The following is a 26,356-nucleotide window of genomic DNA, read 5'->3' as shown; positions in this document are numbered from 1 at the left end:
GCAACACTCAACTGAGCATGGATTCCATTGACTGGCTGGGATTCTTTTCTTCCCACGCTGCGGAGAGGATTCCGTTCATGCACAGAGTGCAGTTTGCTGGCCAGTAAGCTCCCCTCCCCTCTGAGCAGGCTCAGGGCACCTCTCTGCACAAAGAAAGCCACCCTCAGCCCCTCCCCCACAGCCAAGCTCAAACAGAGACCTTGAGGACTAGGCACTTGCGTTTATAATGTAGGAAAGAATCGGAATGGAATTGCGCCCAGCATTACCACAGATATAAATCTCTCTTTATAGGAGCTTTGTTCCCTAATGGTTCTTGTTGTTCTTTTGCGCACATCATTTGCATATCATACCAGATACAAATACATTTCAAAGTTCAAGAGTTTTGTGGGTGAGTGGAAGTGTTTGGTTTCTGTTTACAAACGAAAATTACACGGTCCTGACAGTTGCATCCCTGCTGCTTTCCCAAGGAAGAGCCTTCAAAGATTGGGCAGTCCCAAATGCTGGCACCGCAGCGCAGCTGCAGATTCCAACTTGTGGTGTGCCTGGTCCAAAAACCTTGCCGCCCCCTGGGGGCTCCCGGCTGGAGGCTACAGCTTGGTGTTCCGGTGGAAGGCTGAGACGTGGGGGGAGGCGTAGGCTGGCTGGCTGTGCCACGTTGAAACCGGGTAGAGACGGTGGCGGAGCACACTGTCGTAGGAGGTGGGGTAGTGGGCCAGCGGCTGGCACAGGTCAGAGGGCTGAATGGAAGCAGTTAATAAGGGGGTGGGGAAGGCCGGGATAATGAACGGACTGATTGACAGGGAAGGAATCAGTGAGGCCGACTGCCCTTTCAAGTGCTCCCCCGGGGTGCTAAAGTTCACAGGGAGCCTCAACATCGTCCCTTTGTACATATCCTGAACCGGAGGCCTGGGAGCAACTGGAAAACCTGAACTCTGCACAGCAGCCTTGGGCTTTGCCACCGCCTGCTGGCCGCTTGGGGAAGTGCCACGCTCCAGCCCATTGCTGGACTGCGCCTCCTTGACGAAAGGGGTGACGGCCTTCAGCCGCTTGCCGTGCAGGAACAGCTCCTCTTCCATGGCTCGTTTCTTCTGAGCCAAACTGCCAGCCTGCGCTTGAGAAACTGAATGGCCTCCATTCTTAAGGACTTGTGGGCTGACCTTGGCCAGGGTGGCCACCGGGGGCACCCACGAGGGCTTGGCGTGGGGAAAGGGGGAGGAGCCTCTCTTGCCCCCGGGGCTGCTCACGTGGAAGGGGGAGGTTTGCTGCTGACCATCCCCTCTCCAGGAGGGCAGAGGCTGACTCGGCTTCCGGCGGAGATCTTCTGGCTGGTCCTCAGAGCCTTCCTGCTTTTTCTGAGGCAGGCGACTCAACAGCACATCGCTGCCAGGCTGCTGATAGGCAGAAGCTGCTGCCACCTCCGGGAAATTCTTAAAGCCACCATAATACTCCACTGGTCCTCGAAGAGGATGGCAACTTATGGGTTTCATGACCTCACCTCGGGGGGTGTGGAAGTAGCCCCTGACGAGAGGTAGACCAGGCGATGGGTGGCCCCCGCAGCAAGCATCGTCTGCTTTCTGAGGCAGGTGGCCCTCCGTGAGGCTCGGGGACGTTTTCAACCCCCCTTCACTGGCTGCCGAGGGCTGAGAGGAGCCAGCTGAGCCAATGGACCCGTCCACCTCCCGCGCTGGAGTTTGCCCCTCTTTCAGGGGGAGGCTGGTGGCCAGCGGATTCTTGGGACCAGCCTCTGTGTCCGAGCCAGGGATCTCTCGGATCCTGGCCTTCTTGTACTCTGGGCAGTGGCTGAGGTGCTTCTGGTGACCATACAGGGACTCATCCTTGCTCACCTGAGCCAGGAGCTTCTTCTTGGCCAAGGGAGACATGATGCCGTGGTTCCCTTTGAAGTAGAAGCTGGAGAAGAGCCGCTTGTAGGCCTCGGAGCAGCCGTGGGCACGGCAGTTCCCACGGCAGGCGTCAGGGGCCTGGCTCTCAGAGGCCTCGCGGCTGTTTGGAAGAGAGGGGCACCCCTCGGGCTGCTCTTGCAGTTGGCTCTGCTCGGGGTCGCTGGCAGGCTTGGCGGCAGAGGCAGCATCAGGGGTCGGCTTCTCTGGCAAGATCTGCAATCAAAAGAGACATTTACGGCACAGGTGGAGATTGGGACCTGTCAGGAAGGGGGGAGGCAACTTGGGGTACAGGAAACGTTTCCATTCACTGGTTGGCGAATGGAGCGCATAGTGGTGCAGCCCCAGGTAATATCATAGCTGTACTATTAAATTTGTCGCTGCAGCTGTTTCGCTTCCAAGGAATCCTTGTCTGTTCCTTCTGCACTTGCCAGTTCAGAACTGCACTTTGTGCTCCTAATAACATGGACTGTGGTGCATGGAAAGTTAAGCCAGTGAACTGGGTTCCCTCTGGCTGCCTTGGACTGCAACTTGCCCCAGCCCCAGCCAGAATGCCAAGCCCCACCCTGCTGATGTTTTCACCCCACAAGATACAGCAGAGGGTGCAGAGAATGTTCCTTACTGCTACTCTCTTTACAGCTCAGAAAATCAGATCTGTGTGTTCTCTGCACTTGAAACAAGAAAATGAACTAAATCAGCCCAAACTCCTATTGCAGTCTGTATTAAAGGGTGAAAATAAAAATGCTTTTGCACACTGTTTTCTACTTGGTGCCTCAAAACCCTGCCTTTTGGCAGGTGGAATTTCAGCAGGAACTGCCTGTTCACTTCAGGGAAAGAAAGGCTTGAAACTTACATTTAAAAAACCATTAGCAGGAACCCGAGTTCTGATCCAGTGCCAAACACTGCAGAATACACAGCAACCCAGCTTCAGCCCTCTGGATGGTGCTGAACCACAACTCCCATCATTCCTGGCCACCATCACTCCTTGCAGGGGTTTATGGAAGCTGTAGTTCAGCAACATCGTGAAGCCCACAAGGTTCTAGCCAACTGTGCTACACGCTTCTAAGATTTACCAGTTTCCAAGCCAAAGGCCATTGCTGCCAGCCCTGCTCCTCCACTCCCCCATCTGCAAATCTTCCTGCTCAGCCTCCTAGACCAGTGACAGCACCTCTGACCCACAAGGCCATTTCCTCCAAACCACCCCTGAAGTCCTGTGAGGTGTCAGGTGCTGGGCAGGTACACACACCAATTTACCCTGGCCTTTGACACCTGAGGAGAATTAACAGGCAAAGCAAATCAGATGATGGTGGTTGTTATTGACTGACCGCTAGAGGGCAGTCAAGCTCCAAAAATCTTCCAAGGCAAAGGGATTGGTGGTACAAGTGGACGCTCGGGTTGCGAATGTGATCTGTGCGGAAGGCACGTTCGCAACCTGCAGCGCTGTGTCTGCGCACGCGCGGGTCATGATTCGGCACTTCTGCGCATGTGCAAAGCGCAATTTAGTGCCTCTGCACATGCGCTAGCGCCGAAACCCAGAAGTAGCCTGTTCTGGTACTTCCAGGTTTGGCGCAGTGTGCAACCCAAAAACGCGCAACCTGAAGCGTCTGTAACCCAATGTATGCCTGTATTTATTAGCCCAGAAAAAAGACCAGGGGGCGGGAGGCATAAGGTCCCCCAAAATTACACTGCCCCAATGTTTTGGCACCCGAACCCCACCAGCTCTGGGAGAGCTTTACCTGTTCCCTCAGCTTCTCCTTCTTGGCCCTCTTCTTCTCCACAGGCCCACTCCCTTTGGCCCCCTTTGGTTCTCTGGACACCTTGTACTGCTTCCGGGGCTTGGCAGGGGGCAGGGGTTTGTCGTCTTCGCCTTTCAGGTGCCGGACGTACGGGAGGACCAGCCTGAGAAGCAAAGTGCAAGCCAAGGAAAAGAACATCATGACATGGCGTGGCGGTGAGAGGCCATTGAAGTTCCTCAGCCCCACAGCCAACCCACACATGCAGAATTCCCCACAGATTCTGCCAAACGCAGCAGATTTTTGACTCCTAAGAATCTCAGCTGTCCTTTTAAAACTTTAAAGAAAGCGTTTAGTCCTCATGGTTGTGAAAGTGTGTTTGAAATACACAAGCAGTATCTCCAGCCCAAAGTTGCCAGTGAAAGCTCAGTTTTGGAATAATTACCTGCCCTTTCTCCATTAAGCTAGTAAAGGTACCCCTGCCCGTGCGGGCCAGTCTTGACAGACTCTAGGGTTGTGCGCCCATCTCACTTAAGAGGCCGGGGGCCAGCGCTGTCCGGAGACACTTCCGGGTCACGTGGCCAGCGTGACAAGCTGCATCTGGCGAGCCAGCGCAGCACACGGAAACGCCGTTTACCTTCCCGCCGGTAAGCGGTCCCTATTTATCTACTTGCACCCGGGGGTGCTTTCGAACTGCTAGGTTGGCAGGCGCTGGGACCGAGCAACGGGAGCGCACCCCGCTGCGGGGATTCGAACCGCCGACCTTTCGATTGGCAAGCCCTAGGCGCTGAGGCTTTTACCCACAGCGCCACCCGCGTCCCGGGCTCCATTAAGCTACTCCTTGCCAAAATTATATATATGGAGCAAAACCTGCTAAAGCATTGATAAGCCCAAGTTACGAGCTTTGACTACGTATACTTTACTGCAGAGCCATAAACGGCTTTAAATTTAGCAGTTAGTTACAGCAGTGGAGCATGCTCACAACCTGTCCAGGGAGGAAGTATGCACCCTCGCCAGGGGGCTGTGAGCGGAGGGCGAAGGAGCTCCCTGCGCCTGGCCAGCCCCTGCCACCAAAGTGACATGGGTCGTGGGAGCGACACCGGTGCAGGGCTGACCCAGGGAGGGCGGCATGAGCCACCCCCCCCATGTGCCCAGGGCAGTTGCCCCAGAAGCCCCCCCCCATGCTATGCCCCTGGTGAGTTACATTTAAATAAAAGCCAGCACATCACCATGAGGTACCTTTTGGAGATACCGAAGGAAGTGCAAAATAGTTCTGTTTATTAAACCAGGTTTTTGAGTCTTAGAAGGAACTGGCATAGATACTTAGAAAGGAACAGAAAGTGACCTTTTCCTTCCCTATTACTGAAACACACCAGAAGCAAAATAGTCCAAAAAATTAAAAGAGCACGAAACTAAAGTTGTGGTTGATTGATCTCTTACTTATAAATGTATTTTGCTGAAGGCTTTGCTTATTTATTTGCAGTTCAGTTCAAGTGCAAAATCCAAGAGAGACTTTCTGGGTGCAGCATTTAGATCCACTGTCTTGCCTCGGGAGCTGAAGTGGGGTCCTCCAGATGTTATGGCTGGACTACAACACCCAGCCATGCTGGATGAGGCCGGCAGGAGTTGGAGTCCCTCCACATCTGGGGAGAACCCCATTGTCTGCCCCTGGCCTTGTTTGTGCCTCCCAGGCAGGTCTCTTTCTTGCAGGAGCAGGTAGGTCATTATTGGACTGTCCAGACATTATTGGACTGCAAGACCCAGCCAGCACAGTCCAGCAACATCTGGAGGGTGCCAGGATGGCAAAGGCTAGTGAAAAGAGAAGCAGCAGCAGCAGCAGTCCAATACCTCTCGTAATGCCTCCGTGTGCAAGTAGCGGCGCTGGTGCTCCCTGGGCTGCCCCCCAACATGTCATACACATTCTTCCAAAGACGCCTCCCAGTGACCTACAATGGGAAGCAATCGAGTGAAACCCAGAGATGCCAAGAGATGCCAAGTCGGTATTACGAACACACAAACATTCACAATTCACAAGAAAAGATAAACCATCCCTTGGCAAGATGGGGGAAGGAGAATGTCAGCTGCTGGGGAACACAATTTTGAGAGTGCTCCTGCCCTCCAGTCCTGCTTGTGGGCTCAGCCACTGTGACCTACAGGCTACAGGATGCTGGACTCAATGAGCATTTGGTCTGATCCGGCAGGCAGCTTCTTCTTAGCCTCTCCCAGCTTCAGGATTCAAAATGTAGTTTGCAATAATGAGGTTGCCCTAAATTACAGCAGCAACAACTGGGGCGGCATTTCACTGGCGCCCTACCTGCACTATGCACTTAAAGCAGTACCACACCAATTTAAACAGTCATGGCTTCCCGGGAAGTGCAGTTTGCTAAGGGTGCTGTTGGGAGACCACAATTCCCCTCACAGAGATGCCGTTCCCAGAACGGTTGAACAATCAATCCCTCTTCCCAGGGAACTCTGGGAATTTTAGCCCCCTTAGCAAGCGACGTTTCCCATGATTCTCTGGGGGGGATTCCATGACTATTTAAAGTGGTATGATAGTGCGTTAAATGTGTGCTGCAGCGGTTACCTTGCTTGAGGCGAGGGTTTGATTCGCAATGTTTTTATTTGTGTTTGCTGAAAATGGCACTCCTCTGTTCGCCACTGCCTCACACCCAACTCCTTTGCTGGGCTTAAGAGTCCGCTTTTGCCCACCAGAGCTAGCTGGCCTCTCTCTCCCTCTCCCCCCCCCCCCCACCTTGTTCTTCACACAGCTGTGAGCATCAATAACATCACTGACTCACTGTTATGTTCTCGTAAACTACTTTTTCTCCACCGTCACCTTGCCAATGTATTTTGATAACAAGAGATGCCTGTCATGAGCTGCTTTGAGCACCCTTTGCTGTGGAAAGGTAGCGTATAAATGAATTAAATCAATCAGGCAAATCCATCAATCAATCAATGGGCCGTTTTAGATCACTGGAGATTTGGGACAAACTTACGAGGTATCTGTCAGGTGTCAAAGAGGCTGTCAATGGCCAGTTATGTCCCCATCTCACCAAAAACTGGAATAATACTTTCATGGCAACAGTGTTAGCTGTAGTATGTCCTTTCTTACTGCTTATAGAAACTGGCGGCTGTTATATTTGTATGGTATGTGATAATACAGTGGTAACTCGGATTGCAAATTTAGTCTGTTTCGGAAGTCCGTTCTTAAACCAAATCCATTCTTAAACCGAGGCGCACTTTCCCAAATGAGGCGTCCCGCTGCCGGTGCCCTTCCACCATTCGGATTCCATTTGTAGACTGAGGAAAAGTTCGCAAACCGAAACACTACTTCCGGTTTTGCAGAGATCATATACCGAATAGTTCATAAACAGGACTGTTCTTAAACCGAGGTACCACTGTAAACCAATATGAAAATAGCGTTGTTTAGGCTTTATGTTCTGTTGCTTGCTGCTATGGGTACATTTAAAGGTAAAGGTACCCCTGCCCGTACGGGCCAGTCTTGACAGACTCTAGGGTTGTGCGCCCATCTCACTTAAGAGGCCAGGGGCCAGCGCTGTCCGGAGACACTTCCGGGTCACGTGGCCAGCATGACATCGCTGCTCTGGCGAGCCAGAGCCGCACACGGAAACGCCGTTTACCTTCCCGCCAGTAAGCGGTCCCTATTTATCTACTTGCACCCGAGGGTGCTTTCGAACTGCTAGGTTGGCAGGCGCTGGGACCGAGCAACGGGAGCGCACCCCGCCGCGGGGATTCGAACCGCCGACCTTTCGATCGGCAAGCCCTAGGCGCTGAGGCTTTTACCCACAGCGCCACCCACGTCCCATGGGTACATTTAGTGGAACACAAATAAAGCACCCAAGGCAGCCTTAGCTAATCTGCTACCCTCCTGAGGCTTTGGACTAGGACTTGCATCAATAATAATTATAAATTTATTTATACCATGGCTTTTTCCTTGTCAGACTCAAGGCAGCTTACAGATAAAAACAACTGCTAAAATCATTTTAAAAACCAATCATTAAAATACAGCAAAACATTGACAGAATTAAAACGATAGATAGAAAGATGATAGACAGATTTATAATTTCTTCTTACCAGTTCGTAGGCTCCCAGCTTCTCCACAACTTTGTAGATCTTAAACAGGTTAACTAGAAGAAGAAGAAACACGTCCAGGAATCAGCATAGCAAGAGATAACAACAGACTGCAGTTCCTTAGAAGTGCAGAAAACCTCCTTCCTGAAGACCAAAGGTTTCATTTAGTCAAGCCTCTGGTCCTCATGGCTGCAAAGTTGTGCTTGAAAGGGCCCGATCACTTATCACATGGACTTTTTAAAAAATGAGGCACAGGGCAGGGGAGTGGGGGGTTAAGCTTTCCCTCCAGAGCCATGACCTCAGGTTAAAAAACGAAAAAACACCACACACACAGAGCAATTAGCACAGGAACCAATGTGAGGAGGTTTGGGGTTTTTTTTAATGATCATTGACACATGGGGAAGTGGGGATGATCAAGATCAAGGCTGGAGTGGAAAGGCTTAAACCTCCCCCATGCCTGGTTTTTAAATTTATTGTTTAGAACCACTACATGATGCTACCATTTGCCACTCCTCCAGCTTCGGAGGGACTAGGTCCAAATTCCAGTGGCTGAGGGCTCCTTGGACCTTCCTAGGGCACCAGAAGAATCGGAATAAATAATACATACTTTTTTTTAAGGTGAGATAAATTTATGGAAATATCTGCAGAAATGTGGAGAACTGAAATGGGGACCTGAGGGAAACCAAAATGGAGGGCAAGGGACGTACTCTGCTTGAAGCCGAGGTGAGGCACCCTCTCGATGGGCGTGTGGCGGTCCTTCATGAACTTGTATAGGCTGACAAGGAAGGCCTGCTCCTCTTCCTTCTCGCTGCTGGGCATCTGCTCATCTCCAGAGTCCTCTGCTGGGCTCTTCTCACCCGCTTCCAAAGCCCCATCTGCCTTGCTTTCAGGAGACCCCTGAGGTGTGAGGACAACACACAAATCTAAGCAATGGAGAAATCAAGGAGGAGGAGGAGCACAAGACCAGCAAAGACCCAGAGAGCTGAAGTGAAAATAAATCCCAGCAGATGTCCAAGATGGTGATTCTTTTTGTTGTATTTTTATCCTTGATTACATTTATGCTCCATCTTTTCTCCAAGGTCCTCAAGGTGGTCACATGCTGTGCCGAAGAAATATTTCACGTTCCGCTCCCCCTCCTAAAAACAATTTGCCATCCGTTGATGAGAAAAGGAATTGATCCTGGAAATTACCAATGGGGGAACAATATTGATGGCCTTTTTATGACTTGGGTGCAAGGCTTTTGGCATGTTTAGTTTACTTCTGAGGCAGCAGGAGGGTCCTTTCTTCGTTCCACAAATCACCTCATAAGTGGTCTGTGCTCTGCAGCCTTCCCGGGTGCCCATGCGGGGAAGCATCAGGAGGGAGCCCCTCCCACGTGGCTTGTTCAGGCCAGGAAGTGTGAGCAGCTGGGGAGGCTGCAGATATCTAGAGAAATGTTCACTGGAAAGATAACACACACCTACACCAACCTTTGGCCACCTCACAACGGCCACATTCACACCATACACCTGCCCACAAGGCAGAGGGAAGCAGCCCTCATCAGGCGGCAGAATCCTTTGGGGAGGTGTCCCCACAGGCACCCCACCCACCACCGCCATATTAGCCCAGAAAGTGAGGCTGTGGGGTGGGGGGTGTCAGCACCTTCCCATTTCGCCTCAGGCAGCAAAACAGGGTGGGCCACCCCTGACTATGATACCACTGTAAACAGTTATAGCTTCACCCACAGAATTCTGGGTGTTTTGTTAAGTTTGTTAAGGTTGCTGAGAATTGTTAGGAGACCCTGATTCCCCTCCCAGAGCGACAATTCCCAGAGTTCCCTGGGAAGAGCGACAGATTGTTAAGGCAGTCTGGGAATGGTATCTTGATGAGGAGAACATGTTCAGAGGGGCATCCGAGTGCTATAGCTGCATGGTGTGAATGTGGTCTATGACAGAGAAAGAGCAAGACCCCGTGCCCAACAGAATTCTACAGAGCCCTGAGAAGGAAAGAGGAAAATGGAAGTTTATTTTCACAGGGGAAATACAGGTTTCTGCACAGCACTGACTGGCAGCATCTCTGCAGGGTTTCAGGGGCCGACCTGGAGAGAGAAGTGTTCAGTTCTTAGAAATCCTCAAAGATCATCATGCAAAAATAATACTATATGCTGCTCTTTAGTTGTACGGAATTTCATCTGCTGAATTTCTTGGCCCATCCTGCCTCTAAGTTAAGGTTACCAGATTTTTTTCAATGAATTCGGGGACACTTTTCAACTTCCTACTAAATAGATAGATTTTGTCAGGGGACTGATTTGTAAATCCGGGGACTGTCCCAGGAATACGGGGACGTCTGGTAACCTTTCTCTAAGTCAGCCTTTGCCAACCTGATGCCCTCTAAGCATTTTGGAGGGCAACTCCCATCAGCCCCAGCCAGCAGAGGCAGATGAGAGCTGTGGTCTAAAACATCTGGAAGGCCCCAGATTGGTAAAGACTGCTCTAACTGTTGGACCGCACAATCCCTGGCCCCCAGAGGAGGGCTCAAAATGCAGCCACAAGTTTGCCTGGATTTCCATTCCCAGCTTATTGTGATTTTGCTGTGTATACTTTAAACCGGTTTCTAATTTAAAAAAGCAGGCGGGGGGCGGGGAGTGTCTTCTTATGGGGCCAAAATCATTTGCTCTTGAAGAAACAGAAAACAGATGGGACTCTGTTTTGGTTTTGAACAGCTGCATAAAGCCAGAGCTCTGGAACTCGTGACCTGCAACCCCGGACTCACTTAGCAGGGGAAGGGAATAACAAGGAGTCTGTTTTCCCCAGAGAGAGAGCAGAAAGGGCTGCAGCAGAAGCTGAAGAAAGTCCACAGACAGCGCTCCCTTCTCCAGCGCATGCAGACTATCTTGCTTTACACGCAAAAGGCCCCCAGCCTCTCCAGGTAGGGCTGCTGGGGAAAGACCCTTGCCTTGCACGAAATCCAGAGAGCTACGGCCAGTCAGGTCCGTACTGAGCTAAATGGAACAGCCGTCCCCTTCAGGAGAAGGCAGCTTCTGGTGATCCAAGATCGCAGACTTCAAAGCTGGGCAAAAGCAACAAAGCTTAGTGGCTGTGCAGATTGTGGGAAGCACCTCCGTGGCCCAAAACATGGTGCCACAAATAACTAAAGCTGCAAGGTGGCTTGGGGGGGAGAGAAAGAGGAAGCCTGCTAAATCCCAATTCTCAGCTGAAACGAGGTCTTTACTTGACACCTGCCCTATCCTTCAGGGCATAGACCCTCTCAAGGTAGCTTACAAAAAGAGGGGAAACAATAAAACACAGGAAGATTTAGAATGCACTTAAAACCACCCCGACTAAATAAACACCTGTATATAAAAAGGACCCAGCTGTGCTCCCTTACTAGCTTGCATAAAAAGCCAATTAAATGCAGAGTGAAATGAAAACGGCTTTCCAGGTCTGCTTGAGGGCAGCTTACTAAAGAGGTCAGATGTACTGTCAAGCTCGGCCATAGTGCTGATGTTATTTCGATATTGTTTTAATTGTCGGGTTTCTAGGACACCTCCAGGGTTTTTAAACAAAGGGGGGGGGGTGAGAAATAGCCACAGAATTTTTCTTTAAACAAACCTTCTGCTTGCAAGGCAGAGCTACGGCGTGTGCCATGGAAATGCCAGAATGCTTACACAGATTGGATCAGTCTCCTTTCCCCCGCCCCACTTTCCGCACACAAAGCGCGGCTGTTCAATCCCATCAAGAGCTGTTTTTGTGGTCGGAGGCAATTTATTAGCTCCGAAGAGTCGCCAGCTTGTTCAGCTTAGAGAAAGAGAGAGAGATGTTGAGTGTATTATATGCCTGGGATCGGGCAGGCTGCCAACTTGGTCAGAGTGCTGGGATGTGTGAGAACACAAGGGACTGTTTCCAGGAAAACAGAACGGCACAAATTCTCACTCTCACACACCCTCCCGCCCTCAGCTCAAAAAACGTTTCTTGCGTTTTGTTTTCTTGGTTTTTTGTTCTAAATTTTCCAGAGTTATAAAACTTGTTGCTATTTTTGGTCAAGGCAGCTGCTCGGCACTCAACACGTCTGCTCCTTTCTATTCTTTTCCCCGCTCACGATAGACATGTTATTTTAGCTGTGGGGCTATTTATGGGGCTGCTTCTTTTTTCAAACGAATCTAATTTTGAACTGGACAGAGAGCCAAGCCGACGGTGTTTGCAAAATGCTCTCTCCCCCAAGCGGTGGCTGCAGGGCTACCTAGGTCCTGCCTGAAGGAAATTTAGAGTCTACAAGTCTGCAGAGATTGTGAAATTTAGGAAGGGTTGCTGGCATTCAAGCTGAAGATAGAACACTGTATCTTTGCACGGGCCACTCCCCCCCCCCCCCCCATATTGCAGGTAACATGATACAAGCATGCTTCTCCCTACAGTGTGCGCATTCATTCCACCATCATATCCAGTCAAACAGGTGTTGCGGGCATTCATATAGTTTCCAAAACCTGTTGGACTGGCGATTGTGGCAGGACAAAAGAAACGTGTTTGTGTGTGGCAAATATCCCTGAACTATGCTTACTTTACACTCTTGTAAAATTATTGTCCGTCTCCAGCCTTACTTTACCTGGCATTATGCACCATGCTAATCAATTGCACTCCAGGTCATGTAGAGGACGAAACTACTCATGGATGAAATTCACTGGGTAGCCCTAAGTCTCTCTCTCTCTCTCTCTCTCTCTCTCTCTCTCTCTCTCTCTCACACACACACACACACACACACACACACACAACCTAGACTCCCTCACAGGATTGTTGTGAGGATAAAGCAGGAGAGTCACATGCATGAATGGAAGGCAATATGCAAGTGTGATGAGACAGATGGACCCACATTCTGCAATGCCTTTCTAGGAGTGCTGAGCTATAAAAGGTCAGCCCTCATCTGCCCCATTCCAAAGTGGTCCAAATTCTGCACAATGTATTTCGTGCAAAAATTATTTTCAGAGATTGAAGGGGAAGAAAAGGATGCCCCTCCACCACCCAACTACTTCTTAGCAACAGAGAGCTCATTTCAGAAGTTCACACAGGTTTCTTCTCCCCAACATACACGACACTTGCATTTTCAGTTTCTCTCTTTTGACGCTAAACCCTCTGGTTTCAAAAATTTGACGTTCTCCTCCATTTCTTGTTTAAACCCTGCCCACAAACCTAGGCAAAAGTGAGCTACTCAACTGCCAACACTGAAGAGTCTATGTGCCACGGTGGAGAGTGGGGGTGGTGAAGAGAGAGAGGTGGATGAACCCCCAAACTTACTAGGGGTTGCAGACTCCAAGTTGCTTTGAACTATTATATTTTGGGTTGACAAGCCAAGATATTAGCATGCAGTTGCTGCCTCCCACCCTTTGCATGAGCCATAATTTTAACCAGGAAGTCGCTAATGAACTACAGTTTCCTATTTCATCCAAACTAGGAAACTAAGGGCTACCCGCCCTTGGTTTAAGATCCTGGCTTGTTCCAAAGCTGGCAACCCATCGTTTCCTTGTTTCTATGAAACAGTAAACTATGGTCAATAAAATATTTCCTGCTTTAAACGCAACTTGCATGAAGGGCAAAATGTGTGTTCATTTCTTGGCTTGTGAAACCAAAGTAATGGTAACCCAAACCAACTCAGTGAGTCAGCAACCTATAGTACGATGGCGGGTTTTTAAGCCAAGATATGATCCTCTAAACCAGCTCTCTCTCAACTTCCAAGTCACTCCATAAACAGGTCAAAAAAATCAAGAGAGAGTTCATTAGCCAGACCCAGGACAAGCAATCAGAGAAACACTCCCAAAATGAAGCTGCCAGTTTGCTGGGGGGGGGGGTGGAATAACTAACTGAGAGTTGGCTTCAACATATGCTTTGCTCTCCCTCCCCTTTCAAGCCTAAACTATATTCACCGATACATCTGCACCAGTGCTAACTGTGGGTGACGCTAATCAGGATTCCGTTCTTACCTGAGGTTTACAAACCCTGGTCAAGATAGCAGCTCCGGTGGGAATCAACTCCAGTTTGCAGATCTATTGCAAAACTGTGGTCAATGCAAACATGGGAAGAAATGGGGGGGGTGCATGCATCCCCAAGGCTGGCTCCCCATTTTCCCATTTTGATTTGAAGGAAGCCAGCATTTCTGGGGCAATAGTAACTTTTTGCCAATTCAGGTCTGTGTTCTGCATGGGTCACAGCCTGACTCCAGGTAGGTGGCATTAGTGGTGCTGCCATCATTTTTATACCTACACACACACACACACACACACACACACACACACACACACCCCAGCAGCCTTTCTGAGTTTCTGTCAAAGACGTGACTTAAGAATTGTAGGGGCAGAAATAGAAAAGGCATCATTGGCAAGTCGGCACCAGGCACTCCAAGAATCCAAATTCCAATCATGCTTGGAAGGATTGTCTTGAGGTGCAGATTTTTCATTAGAGCTCCTGGGTCCTAATACCCGTCATTTTTATATGATTCTACAGAACCTTTCATTTTGCACCCCTTGTAACAAAACTTTTCCATTTTTAAGTGATAAGCAATCCACTTGTTTTACTGCGTCTATACGAGGGGACAACCCTGAAGATCCCCAAGAAGGAAAGATTTTGTTCTCTATCTTATTCAAAGCTGAAACAAAATATAGACAAGATTCTAAGAAATATCTCAGATTTAAGCTGGCATATGCACGTTGGGAATTTTGGAAAGTCCTTTTCTTTTTTCTTTGCTCCAATTCCACCTTTATTTCCACTAAATTGCAAGTACTACAGGTACACCCCATTCCATTTAAAGCCTAGGGACGCGGCTGGCGCTGTGGTCTAAACCACTGAGCCTCTTGGGCTTGCCGATCAGAAGGTCAGCAGTTTAAATCCCCACAACAGAGTGAGCTCCCTTTGCTCTGTCCCAGCTCCTGCCAATCTAGCAGTTCGAAAGCATGCCAGTGCAAGTAGATAAATAGGTACTGCTGTGGCAGAAAGGTAAACCGTGTTTCCGTGCGCTCTGGTTTCTGTCACGGTGTTCTGTTGCACCAGAAGCGGTTTAGTCATGCTGGCCATATGATCCGGAAAGCTGTCTGTTAGACAAACATTGGCTCCCTTGGCCTGAAAGCGAGATGAGCGCCACAACCCCATAGCCACCTTTGACTGGACTTAACCGTCCAGGGGTCCTTTACCTTTACCTTTTATTCCATTTACAGAATAAGCCTCGGGGTGATAGAATGGTTTGCTCTGATGTTTGAACCTGAGCCTGCCCACAAACAGTTGCTTGTTTAGGACTGACAAACTAGCACCTGAAAGCATAGTTTGAACCTGATTTTCAAACCAGATTCAGCTAACTGGGGTTGGCTGCTATGTCTGAATTTACAGACCACTGACAAACCACATTCTGGGCCACTGCTCCAGTTCAAGATGCGAGTGCAGAACACATGGGAAAAAAAGAAAGAGACAAGCAGGTCTATCCTACTGTATGCTTGTACTTCTGGGAGATCAAAGTATGGGTAGCCCAAACCATGGTTCCACAATATGTCAAAATCCAGCCTCTATATTGTGCCTCCTCACTCAATGCTTTCAAAGCCCACAGAGCCTTTGCTTACTATTTTGGTCCTTGTCCCAAAACAAAATGAAGCCTAAACACCTGAAACTTAGAGCAAGTGTGACAGAGTTAAGCTGCATCTAGTATTATGAAGATAAGCCTAAACAAGTCTCTTATGCCTTCCTGCAGTTTGTTGTAATATCCAACACTGCGCAAACTGTGGTTAATCCAACCTATGATTTGTTGAAACAAGCCAACTTCAAATGGTAGGTTATGAAACCAGCTTGTTTCAACAAACCATAGGTTAGAGTTTATGGTTTGGCTGGAACACTAAACAATGATTAATCTAAAATGGAAGCAGAGGCTTTCTACCTCCCACTTACAGCCGAGCCGGAGGTGTGTGAGCATAAGGTTTGCTGCGGCTCATCCTTCCATGAGTGCTACCTAAGAGTGTTCAGTCTAGACCAGGAAGAGGCAAGTTCAAAGCCCCAACCAACCACTAAGCTCATTGGGTGACGCTGGGCCAATCACTAATCTTTCTCCCAGGATTCAAGCAAGGATAAAATAAGACTCTGCCCAGAGATTCTTAGAGGAAGAATGGGATAAATATGTTGTTCACTAGCTACACCAGAACTTGTCATGTCTCTGTCATGTCTGCTGTTGAAAATTTAGATTGCAGGCTGCTGTATGTTTAGTGTATCATGGCCATTCATGGCACCCATTGATTAAACAAACACATCCAAATCTAGAGTTATGCCAATGCCAGCAAGTTGTCTTCCAGGTGTTTTGGACTACCACTCCCATCAGCCCCAGCCCCTGCGGCTCTAGAGCAGTGGTTCTCAACCTGTGGGTCCCCAGATATTGTTGGACTACAACTCCCATCATCCCTGAGCTCTGGCCTTGCTAGCTAGGGGTGATGGGAGTTGTAGTTCAACAACATCTGGGGACCCACAGGTTGAGAAAGGCTGCTCTAGAGGGCTACAGGTTGGCAAAAGGTTGGTCTAGCTGTGATTTGCAAAGGCCAGGATCTAAAGGTTTTGAAAGAATATCATCACAGATGTGTTAGGATTCAATTCTTGGCTTTTGTGATGCAATTATTATTACAATTTTCACTCACCACTTCTTCCAGCTTCTCTGGCGTGTTTTGATGCTCTTCAGCGCCAGGGCTTCCCACTGCGGTCTCTTCTGCCAGGGACAGCACCAGAGCATTCTGGGATTCGCTCTCAGCCATGGGAATGGTCTTCTTTTTCCGCTTGCCTTTAAGGCTGGGTGCTGCATCAAGGGAGAAGAGTTGAGAAGCCATTAAGACCCAAGATCCAAGCCCCATTCCCTTCAAATCAAGAGACCTTGAGTGACAGGGACCCCTACCCTAAATCCCAGCAATATCCAAACCCACCTCAGGAAGACCAAGGAGGAAACACCCCCTGAAGACATTTGAGGCAGAGGAGAGGCTGCCAGCAGATGGGGCTGGGGTCTTTTAGCCATAGGCCTACTGCCCACCGCCACCTGCTCCTCTGGGGTAGGGGCACAGTTCAGAGGTGCTTCGTACGAAGGCAAAATCAGATTTGATTCTGGAATCTCCAGTTAAGGAAAAGGGATCAGTCAGCAGACATGAAACTGAACAACACACAACGTGACAAAGTGTTTTGAAAGCAGACGTGAAACAGCACTGCACAAAACGCTGAGGAGCAACCTCCAGTCAGCATTCGGCCACCTGCTGCCCTTTCTCCTCCACCACCATAAGGCCACATTCACTCCATACATTTAAGTGCTATGCTACCAATTTACACCACCATGGCTTCCTCAGAAGCATCCTGCAAAGTGCAATTTGCTAAGGGCTGAGAGTTGCTAGGAGGCCCCTATTTTCCTCACAGAGGTACAATTCCCGGAGTCTCCAGGAAAGAGGGATGAAGCCACTTTGAGAACTATTGCTCTGTGAGGGGAAACCCTCATCGCCCTTAACAAACTGCAGCTCTCATAATCCCTTGGGGAAAACCATGACTATTTAAAGTGGTATTGTACTGCTTAAAATGTGTGGTACAAATGTGGTCTAAATCTCAACCTCTGCCCACAGGCCCCACGTGGCCCATGGATTAGCTGTCTCCATCTCCTCTGCTGCTCTGCCTCAACAGCACCCAGAATCTATGTCTCCTCCATGGTCTGCCTCCGACAAGAAATTCTGGGCAGGAGACAGCGATGCTTGGCTCTAAGGTGGGGCCCCAGCTGAGACTCCACTGGAGCGGTTTTCTTAGAAGAGATGTCTCCTTTGACGCATGCAACTCAATGGTTTCCTGCTTGGAGGTGCAATTGCACACAAGAGCAAGTGTGAATATGGCAGACGGGCAAGACTACAGAGTTTCCACTTTCGCTTTCAAGGTGGTTTCCTGAATGGTGTGAGCCTTGCCCCCAGCAGCCACATCCTTCCCTCCTAGACGCTCGTCAACCAACTGCCACAAGCAAGCCCTCCAAAGTCCACTCTCAGTGCAAAAATCACCTCCTTTTTGCATGTGGAGACGCAGGGAGCCTCTTGCGCAGTCAGGGGTTTACTGAATACACCCATCATTTCCACCTGACAGTGCAGCTGAGGGAGGGTGAAGCCAAGATGGGCTGCAGGCAGCAAAACAACTCTCCTGGTACTTGGGAAAGTGAAAAAGCCTCACTCTTGAAGCTTTCATCCAAGTCAGGGAATATCACCATTTTGGCTGCATGCTCTAACCATTTTATGTTAATCTGTGCCTCTCCTGCCAAAATGATTAAAATGGAGCAAGGGTAAAATGAGTGTCCACAAATATTTGAACCTTTTATGACTCAATTTACACCAAAGCGATTTACAGGAGAAAAAACTTGTACAAATTTACATAATGAAAGAACTATCAAAAACTACATAATGGAAAGTGACGATTCAGAAATATTAGTTAAGGAAGCATTTTTAGGAAGGCACTTTATACAGAGTAAGACCAACAATCCCTCGAGCTCCACGTTGTCTACAGTGACTCTCCAGGTTTCAGACAGTGGACACTCCCTGCCCCGCCTGGGAGATGATGCTCTAAGCACTGAGTTACGGTCCTCCCTCATCCATTCACCAAAGGATTATCACCACAAAGTCAACAGAATGCTCTCAAGAATTCACCCAAGTCTTCAATTTCACCATTCAACATGAAATTCAGAAACAGAGAGAAATTTTACCTCAAAATTCAAGTGTTTTCAGGCTTTTCAGTATCTTGTCTGGTTTCAGGCAAGCGTAAACTGTCAACTGCTAAATCCCACTGAACGTTATCAGTCAAATATTACCTCCTGCCAACACTCAAAACCACTGTTTCTTGTCTGTTATGAAATACTGCCAAATGCCAAGCAAGAAACAGTGAAATCAAAATATTGCCACGTGTCAAAACAACTACTGAATACTCAGTGAATATTAAACATACAGGGAGTAGCTGGAGAACATTCGGTACATAAAATTCACAGAGGACAGAATCTGGTTCAGATCTCACCAGATCCACACTCTCTCTGTGGCCTGAGGTGACCCACACTCCGTGATCCTGAGCTTTCCATCTGCAATACAGTGGCAATTCTGACAGACTTATTGGAAGATTTACTGCGGTAATATTTCTGAGGGACTCTGGACACTCAAAACATGTCCATCATCCTCTCTCACTAGCCAAAACAAAGCAGCACTTGACAATATTTTGGGAAGTCTTCTGCATCCTTGGCCAGCCTTAACTTTACTTGAATCCTGTCCAAGAAAACCAAATTGGTGTTTCTTTCAGAGAGCATCCCGGGAGAATGGAGGTTATTGTGGCTTCCCAGGAACAAGCAACTTCCAGCTGATGATGGCACACGTCATCATTTGGAAGAGCTGCATCAGGGCTTTTTGTGGAAGGTTGTGACGTAGGAAGGAGAGCAGGGAAGAAGCTGACAAAGTGCGAAAGATAAACCAAGAGATGCTCTTATTTATACTACTTGCATACAGTCATCAGGAACGGTAACTCACAGAGATGATGATGATGATACTACTTATATGCCACCCATCTGAGTTGCCCCAGCCACTCTGGGTGGCTCCCAATAAAATAATAAAAACACAGTAAGATAACCATTAGAAACTTCCCTGCCTTCACATCTCTTCTAAAAGTCATAGAGTTCTTTACCTGCTTGACATCTGATGGGAGGGCGTTGCACACAGTGGGCACATAAGCAAAGCCCTGCGCCCACAAATTTACAATCCTCCCAGGTGGAGAAAAGGCCCCATTTCTAAAAAGAGGCAAAGCGGACGGGGTGGGGTGGGAAGAGGCTGAGGGTGGCAAATGTTTTATCCACCTCCCTCCCTCCCCCCCCCCCCCATATTTCTGGCCACTTTTGCCCCTTTCCCAAACATTTCACCCTTCCCTGCAAGCCAACTGCACACTATTCACCACCCCATGTCAATGGGAGGGGGGCAAGGGGGAGACTAGCAATGGGGCGCAGAAGGCTTTAATCATTCCAAATGTGCCAAATTCAAATACGCAAAGCTCTCACCCAACACCAAATTGTGAGATTTGGCTTTTGTGACGTGTTTTGCTGTTTTATTTTTCTACATTATTTGCTCTCTACTTATTTGGAAAATGTCACCTTTTTTTTATTCATTCCTATTCCATGTTTTATTTTTATGTATGTTGTCTCCACACTTGCTGTAAGCCATTTCTCCTTTGCCTCTGTTGACCTGTGGTCATCTATGTAAAAACCTTCTCCGTTTTGGAAAACTTTAATCCGCTTCAGTGACTGGGCTCTTAGCACATGGCACTGCAATAGCTGTCTAAAAAAATCAACAAAAAGTACTTTGGGCACACAAAGACTCCAAACCCAGGAGCAGAGGAAGAGGCTGGCTGCTCACTCTCTCTCTGGAGTAAAACAGAAGGAAAACAGAGTTTTGAGCCCTTTCCAGTCCTCTGCCCCCTCATCCATTTCCAGCTCATGTTTGCTAAAAGAGTTTGTATGTTTCCCTCCCTCTCAGACCCCCTGCAGGAGTCAGTGAGCTCACCCCAAACACTCACATACTGTACAATGAGGCGGGGGGTGGGGTGGGGTGGGGAGAAAGAAGAAGAGAATTATAAAAAGGAGGGGGAAGCCTTCCAGTTGAATGTTCTCTGGAAATGAGATCATAGCCCACGGCAGCCAAAACAAGTCCAGCTTCTGAGAGGATTACTGGACATGATGACAACTTTGGGAAACAAAAAAAAGGAAAGGGTGGGGGGAGGGAGGGCGGGAGGGAGGGAGAAACCAGCTTAGTCCCACCCCCTTTAAGCTTTCACAAGGAATTAAAGGAGGCATGGGGAGGTGGCACTGGTACACCACCCCCCCAAACTCAGTGCCAAGGTGAACATCTTTTATGAAAAATGTGGGTGGGTTTGGAGAAGGGACAGGGGGAGTAAAATACCCATGAAACCCAAACAAGTTAAATTGGAAGCAGAGTCCTCTGCACCCCCCCCCCCCAGACAAATGCCCTTCATTCACTTCAGAAAAAGTAGTCTGGTTGGGGGGGTTGCTATCTAACGATGCTTGGTTGGTATTGGGAACGAAAGCCAAAACAGCTGATTTTCTTCCACCCGCTACCTCCAAAATGATTTATCTAGAAAAGTCACCTGAACGCCCTTGCCACCATTTGAGGGTTTGGGGGGGGGGGCAAGAGGTGACTTGGCTGCTTCGGCCCCCACCATTGCCACCTGACCACACCAGGCTCCTGTTCATGAGATAGGCCACTCCAAGCTCTTGCAAACCCAAGAGAGCAACGTCCGTGCAAGTGGGAATAGCAAAGCCCTTGCCCGCAGAAAGCCACCCCTCGTGTGAACTGGAGGAGAAGTAGAGGGAACTGGTATTTCTGCCCAACTCCCCCCATCTAAAACGGTTTTAAATCTGAAGCCACAGCTCTGCATTTCAGTTTCCTTTGACAGTCCTAAAAACACCTGTTTTTTTAATTCCCTCCTGGCCCCCACCATACAAAACAGCTGCTTGCGGGACACTGTGCGGCTTAAATAAAAACAATTCTTTTCCATCCACAGTTGTGGAATTGACGCATGGGTGGGAGAGGGGCGCACACCAGCTCCACAGTCTGTAACCTCAGCAGAGAGAGAGACAAAGAGAGCGAGAGGAATGTGCTGACCTCAACCCAATTATTTGTCCTTCCATCTGGGGCAGATTTAAGGCTTTTGGAGTGATGTGCCGCCCCATCCCAGTGCAGGCCCCAAGTGGGGTAGTAGCCTCAAACCCATTTCAGAGATGAGGAAACAGAATAAGAAAGTAAAATAATGTCATGGGGGGGGGCAGGATGGTGTCCTCCCTTCCAGAAAGACTGAAGGGGAATTAATTACTTCGTCAAACAATGGCAGGTTAATTTATGGAACTCTCTGCTACAAGTCACAAGACTTGTGTAAAAAGTGGAATCCACTTACGGTTGTAACCAATGCTAGTCCTACTCAGAGTAGACCCACTGAAGTTGATAGACATGTCTAACTTGGGTTTGTTCTTTTCAATAGGCATACTCTGAGTAGAACTTAGTTGGATACAACCCATGGGGGCCAATTCAATGGCTCATAATGACAAAGACTACTGGAACCTCCATCTTCAGGGCTACTCTACCGTTGGCTACCACATGCCAGGGACCAACAACATTGAGGCCCTGCTGATGGGCCTCCCAGAGGCATCAGGTTGGCTGAGTAAGAAACAGAATGATGGGTTCAATGGACCTTTGGCCTGATCCAGCCATGGCAGATCTTATAAGGGCAGTTGCCCAAGGAGAGATCTCAGAACAGCCATTTCAGAGCTGCCATTTGAAGCCTCTTTCCAGAGAAAGCAACTTAAAAAAACAACAACCCAGCAATAAAAACCTCAAACACAATGACAAAACATCAGGGAATGAAATGGGGAAATAAGATTGTCAGTGCCAGTAAGTTTAAAAAAAAAAAAAAACAGTTAAAGAGAAGAACCACAGATCAGTTTCAAAACTTCAGGGTGAATCATAGAAATCAGACACAGCTTAAAGGCTATGAGCTCATTGTGTTTGTTGTTTTCAGAGTTGGAGGGGCAGGAAGGAGGGGTGGTCTCTGCCTAAGCCGTTCTGTAGAGCAGGGGTGGGGAATCTGTAGCCCTCCACAGAATCACAGAATTGTAGAGTTGGAAGGGACTCTGAGGATCATCTAGTCCAACCCCTGGCGATGCAGGAATCCATGAGCGATGGCCATGCAACCTCTGCTTAAAACCTCCAATGGTGGAGAGCCTACCATCTTCCGAGGGAGACCGTTCCACTGTCAGAAAGTTCTTCCTGATGTTTAGTTGGAATCTCCTTTCTTGTAATTTGAAGCCATTGATTCAAGTCCTACCCACCAGAGCAGGAGGAAACAAGCTTGCTCCATCTTCCATGTGACAACCCTTGAGATATTTTGTTCAACTCCAGTTCACCAGTGACCAGGCTAACTGGGGCTGATGAGCGTTGGGAGCCCAGAAATGTGTGGAAGGCCATGGGTTCCTCAACCGTGCTCCAGAATACAGACCCCTGTCCCACCCTAGAAACACATGTAGCTGTCTTGGACTGAATTGGACAACTGTTTGGAGGTTCTAGCAGGGGAGCGCAGCTATCGTATACCCTTGACCGAAGAACAGTACACTCCTTCTATCTGGGATGGTCGTCCTCTTCCACCGAGCGCGCAGCTTCGGGAGGGACGCACATGGAGCGGTGAGGGAGGAAGGGGACACCCGCCTAGCCAGCCAGATCAGCCGAATCAACCCTGGCGATCAATGGGGTGACAGATGTCGCAGCCAGATCGCCCTCACATCCAGTGAATTGGACAACTGGTCCATCTAGCTCTGGTTTCTCTTCAGATCGTATAAATCTTTCGCCTTTTACTGAATTGGACAACTGGTCCATCTAGCTCAGTATTGTCCACACTGGCTAGCAGCTGCTCTCCAGGGTGTCAGGCACAGCAAGGGTCTTTTCCCCCAGGCCTACCTGGAGATGCTTTTGGGGACTGAAGCCGGGACTTCCGCATCTCTACCACGAACAACGCCCCTTTCACCATGTTATCTGGTCTCCTACCTATAGCTTTTAAGAAAGCAGCATTAATCACTGTTTCGCTCGTAAGGAAGTGAAGCAACAAGACTGTCAGCCTGCATTTCATCTCAACGGCATTGTGACATGCGGCCTGAGAAGGCAGAAGACCAGCAGGCCATTCCATCTCTGGAGGGAATTTCCCGCGAAGCACATTGATCTCTCAGCATCACCAACAAATGACCTCATTCTATGTGTGGGCTGCTCCTTATATAGCATGCGTAAGATCAGGGAACATCAGGAAAGCCAGTTGTGGATCTCCTGCATAACATGTAGGTTGGCCCCAGCGTCCACACCTGTGTGGCCCATAATATGCCCAGTGCCAGGAGAGAGATGTGATTCCACAGGAGCACAGAAAAACCAAAGAAAGTGGAAGTGGGTCCAGAAACCAGCAGCACACTCCCTTTAAAAAAATAATAATAAAAGTGCCCACCCCAGCTCTCGAGGTGCAGCAATATTCTTGAAAGCATGCGGACAACTGCTTCCGACCTCTCAGAGGAATATTTGCAGTGGTAGAAGGTGGGACTTCAGAGCATTTGTCTCGCCCAGGAAGAACAGATTATGCCAATGAGAAACAAAAAACAAAAAACGCTAGAATAAAATTATGCAAAAGTAAGAGAGAAGGCTGCAGAATTCAGTTCTTCTCAGTGCAGGATTTGGAATGGATGAATGTGACACTTGAAAATGGGGATGGGGAACCGCTGGCCTTCCAGATGTTTTGCCAGACCCCACACTTCCAGTTGCCTCTGGCCATTGGACAAGCCAGCTGGGAGTGATGGGAGTGAAAAGTTCAACAGCATCTGGCCTAAAGGAAGTGGAGCGTGTGTACATGTGAACAAGGGCGATTTCTTAAAGGACCTGCAACACCCTTCTGAACTGGAAGAGCTGAGGCGCCGCTGGCATTTCAAATTCCCTGGCTCCTGGACAGCTCCTGCTTTGCCAATGATGCCAGGATGCGGTTTTATTTTGCAGCGATTTGTATCCCTCTTTCTCGCAGGGTCAACCATTTCTTCCACTCCTAGGTATGCCAAGCAGCCGATGAAAGAAAAGGAGACTGCCGGCTCAGTCCTTCCACAAGCAGATGCGCTATTCATTCAGTGAAAAAAAAAATGTTCTTGGGAAAATGAGAAAGGTCAACAACCTAGAAAAACATTTCTGGGCTGATGCGGAAGCAGCAGCCGAAAGCCGTTAGCATCTTCAAAGAATGTAGATCAAGCCACTTTCAGGAAATGACACAGAGTACAATACACCCAGGGCTGCGTGCACACACTTCATTCAATATAGCACATATTCTTTTAACTCTTCAGGGGCCGTGAGATTGGCAGGGCGGGAGTGTGGTGGGACGGGGAGGCCTCTTCTGGGAATGCGGGGGGGCGGGGGCTTTTGCTCTCACAGCTGACACAATAAATTAGCTGAGAACAGCAAGAGATTAAAAACCACAACAGGAAAAGGAATGACCAAATATGAGAAGGCAGTGCTGAAATTGACTAAATTGGAAGGGGGGGAGAGAGAGAGAGAGAGAGAAGAGAACTGAAATCAAAATTACCAGAAAGTCCAGGAAGGACTTTAAAAAATCCGCGCGGGGGGGGGGGGGCGGTAGGTGGAAATCTCCTTATAAGTACTGGGAAAACACGCAAGAAAACTTCAGACAAAGTTTATACTGGGTTTCTTTTTTTAAGGATCCAGTCACGTGGACGGAGTTGGCATGCCCCATGTTCCGAATACCAAGCGGGGGGAGCGCGGGGGGGGGGAGCTTGTTTTGTTTCAACAGCAAACTAAGACGATTTCCAACAAGAAAAGTGGCTGGCTTGGCAGACCGCGTCCCCCCGCCTCCCGCAACCCGCCCTCTGTTCTTTCCTCCACCTGCTCAGAAATGCAAACTCAGGGACTTTTGCAACTTAATCGCCGCCAATTATTATCTGCTGAGCCGCGCAAAACGGGAAAGAGGATTTGCCTAGAGCCCGGTCCGATGGTTCCCAGAGCAGAAAAACAACAACAGTCGCGCATCGCTTGGACACCCCCCCCCCCGGCCCGCCCCAAAGCGGACACAACTGAAAACAAGGCATCCCGAAGAAGAAGACCAGCTCCTTCCTCGCTCCCCCACCCCCCACCCCGGGAAGGCGACGGGGTAAAAGTCGGATCTTCGCGGATAAACGGGATTCGGGAGAATTCTCCCAAGCGGGTCAAAGAAAGGAAGCGGCTTCGTTTTATTGCAACCTGCACTCGCTAGAAACAACTCTCCGGAAACAACTAACTGTTATAATTGATCTCCGAGGAGGGAAAATGCGTGTCCCCCCCGCGACAAACACCCAAAGTTTCCCCACCTCCACCCCGATCAGAAGTCTCCCCTCCAGCAGAGGTTCCTAAACGCAAACAGGACTTTGAATCAGCGCAGGGGGTCCAAACCGACCCGACCCTCTGTCCCCCACCCCTCGCTTCTCGGCCGGCCAAAAGGAAGCGCCTCCGAGCAAGTTGCTAGTCCTCAGCGCGCCCCGAAGCGCCCGCCCCGCTGGCCCGCTCACCCATCGCCCGGAGCGCCGATCCTGCCCGGCTCCGCACCCGCCGCAGCTCCCATGTGATGTTCCGTCCGCACCACCACTGAGCCAGCAGCGCTTTCTCTCCGCGGAGCGCGGCTCGCCGGGCGCCTCATCCTGCGCGCTGATAGGGCGGCGCCGAGCACCCGCCTCAGGCGATTAGGGAGAAGGGCCGTCACTCAGGCCAAAGGGACCCGCCTGCTCGGTCCGAGTGGATTCTGGGAAGTGTGGTTCTGAGAGAAGGAAACTTCTGCACCATTAATAAAAAAGGTGTTCTTCAATCCTTCCCAGTGGGACAGCCATCCTTGTTTGCTGTGGTGAAAGTAACAATCTTCCACAGGATCCAGGTGTTTCAGTTGACATCTTGGGACTGCTGGGAGCTGTCCGAATCATCTGGAGGGCATCTGGCTGGGGGTGGCGGCTTAGGGATGCTGTCCTGTACAGTGCTGAGGACCCAGGTCGAGAACAGCCACAATGGAGATGGCAGAAGAATCCCTCGCAGAGCCTTTGGGGAGG

The 26,356-nt window shown here is 49.3% G+C and overlaps 1 protein-coding gene across 1 annotated transcript; it reads right to left on the bottom strand.

Annotated features, from left to right (window-relative positions):
• Positions 1-205: 205 nt before the first annotated feature.
• Positions 206-25,971, bottom strand: ARID5A (AT-rich interaction domain 5A). Its single transcript, XM_028741053.2, has 7 exons — positions 25,829-25,971; positions 16,350-16,504; positions 8,431-8,620; positions 7,727-7,779; positions 5,480-5,577; positions 3,635-3,797; positions 206-2,114 (listed from the first exon to the last, which is right to left on the bottom strand). The coding sequence occupies exons 1-7, from the start codon at positions 25,830-25,832 to the stop codon at positions 588-590; spliced, it is 2,190 nt and encodes a 729-aa protein (XP_028596886.2). The 5' UTR covers positions 25,833-25,971; the 3' UTR covers positions 206-587.
• Between the last annotated feature and the right edge of the window lie 385 nt (positions 25,972-26,356).

This window comes from Podarcis muralis, chromosome 7 (assembly GCF_964188315.1).
Source record: "Podarcis muralis chromosome 7, rPodMur119.hap1.1, whole genome shotgun sequence".
Taxonomy (NCBI): Eukaryota; Metazoa; Chordata; class Lepidosauria; order Squamata; family Lacertidae; genus Podarcis; species Podarcis muralis.
The sequence above is the reverse complement of the archived record's forward strand: the minus strand, read 5'-3'. Positions and strand labels throughout refer to the sequence as shown.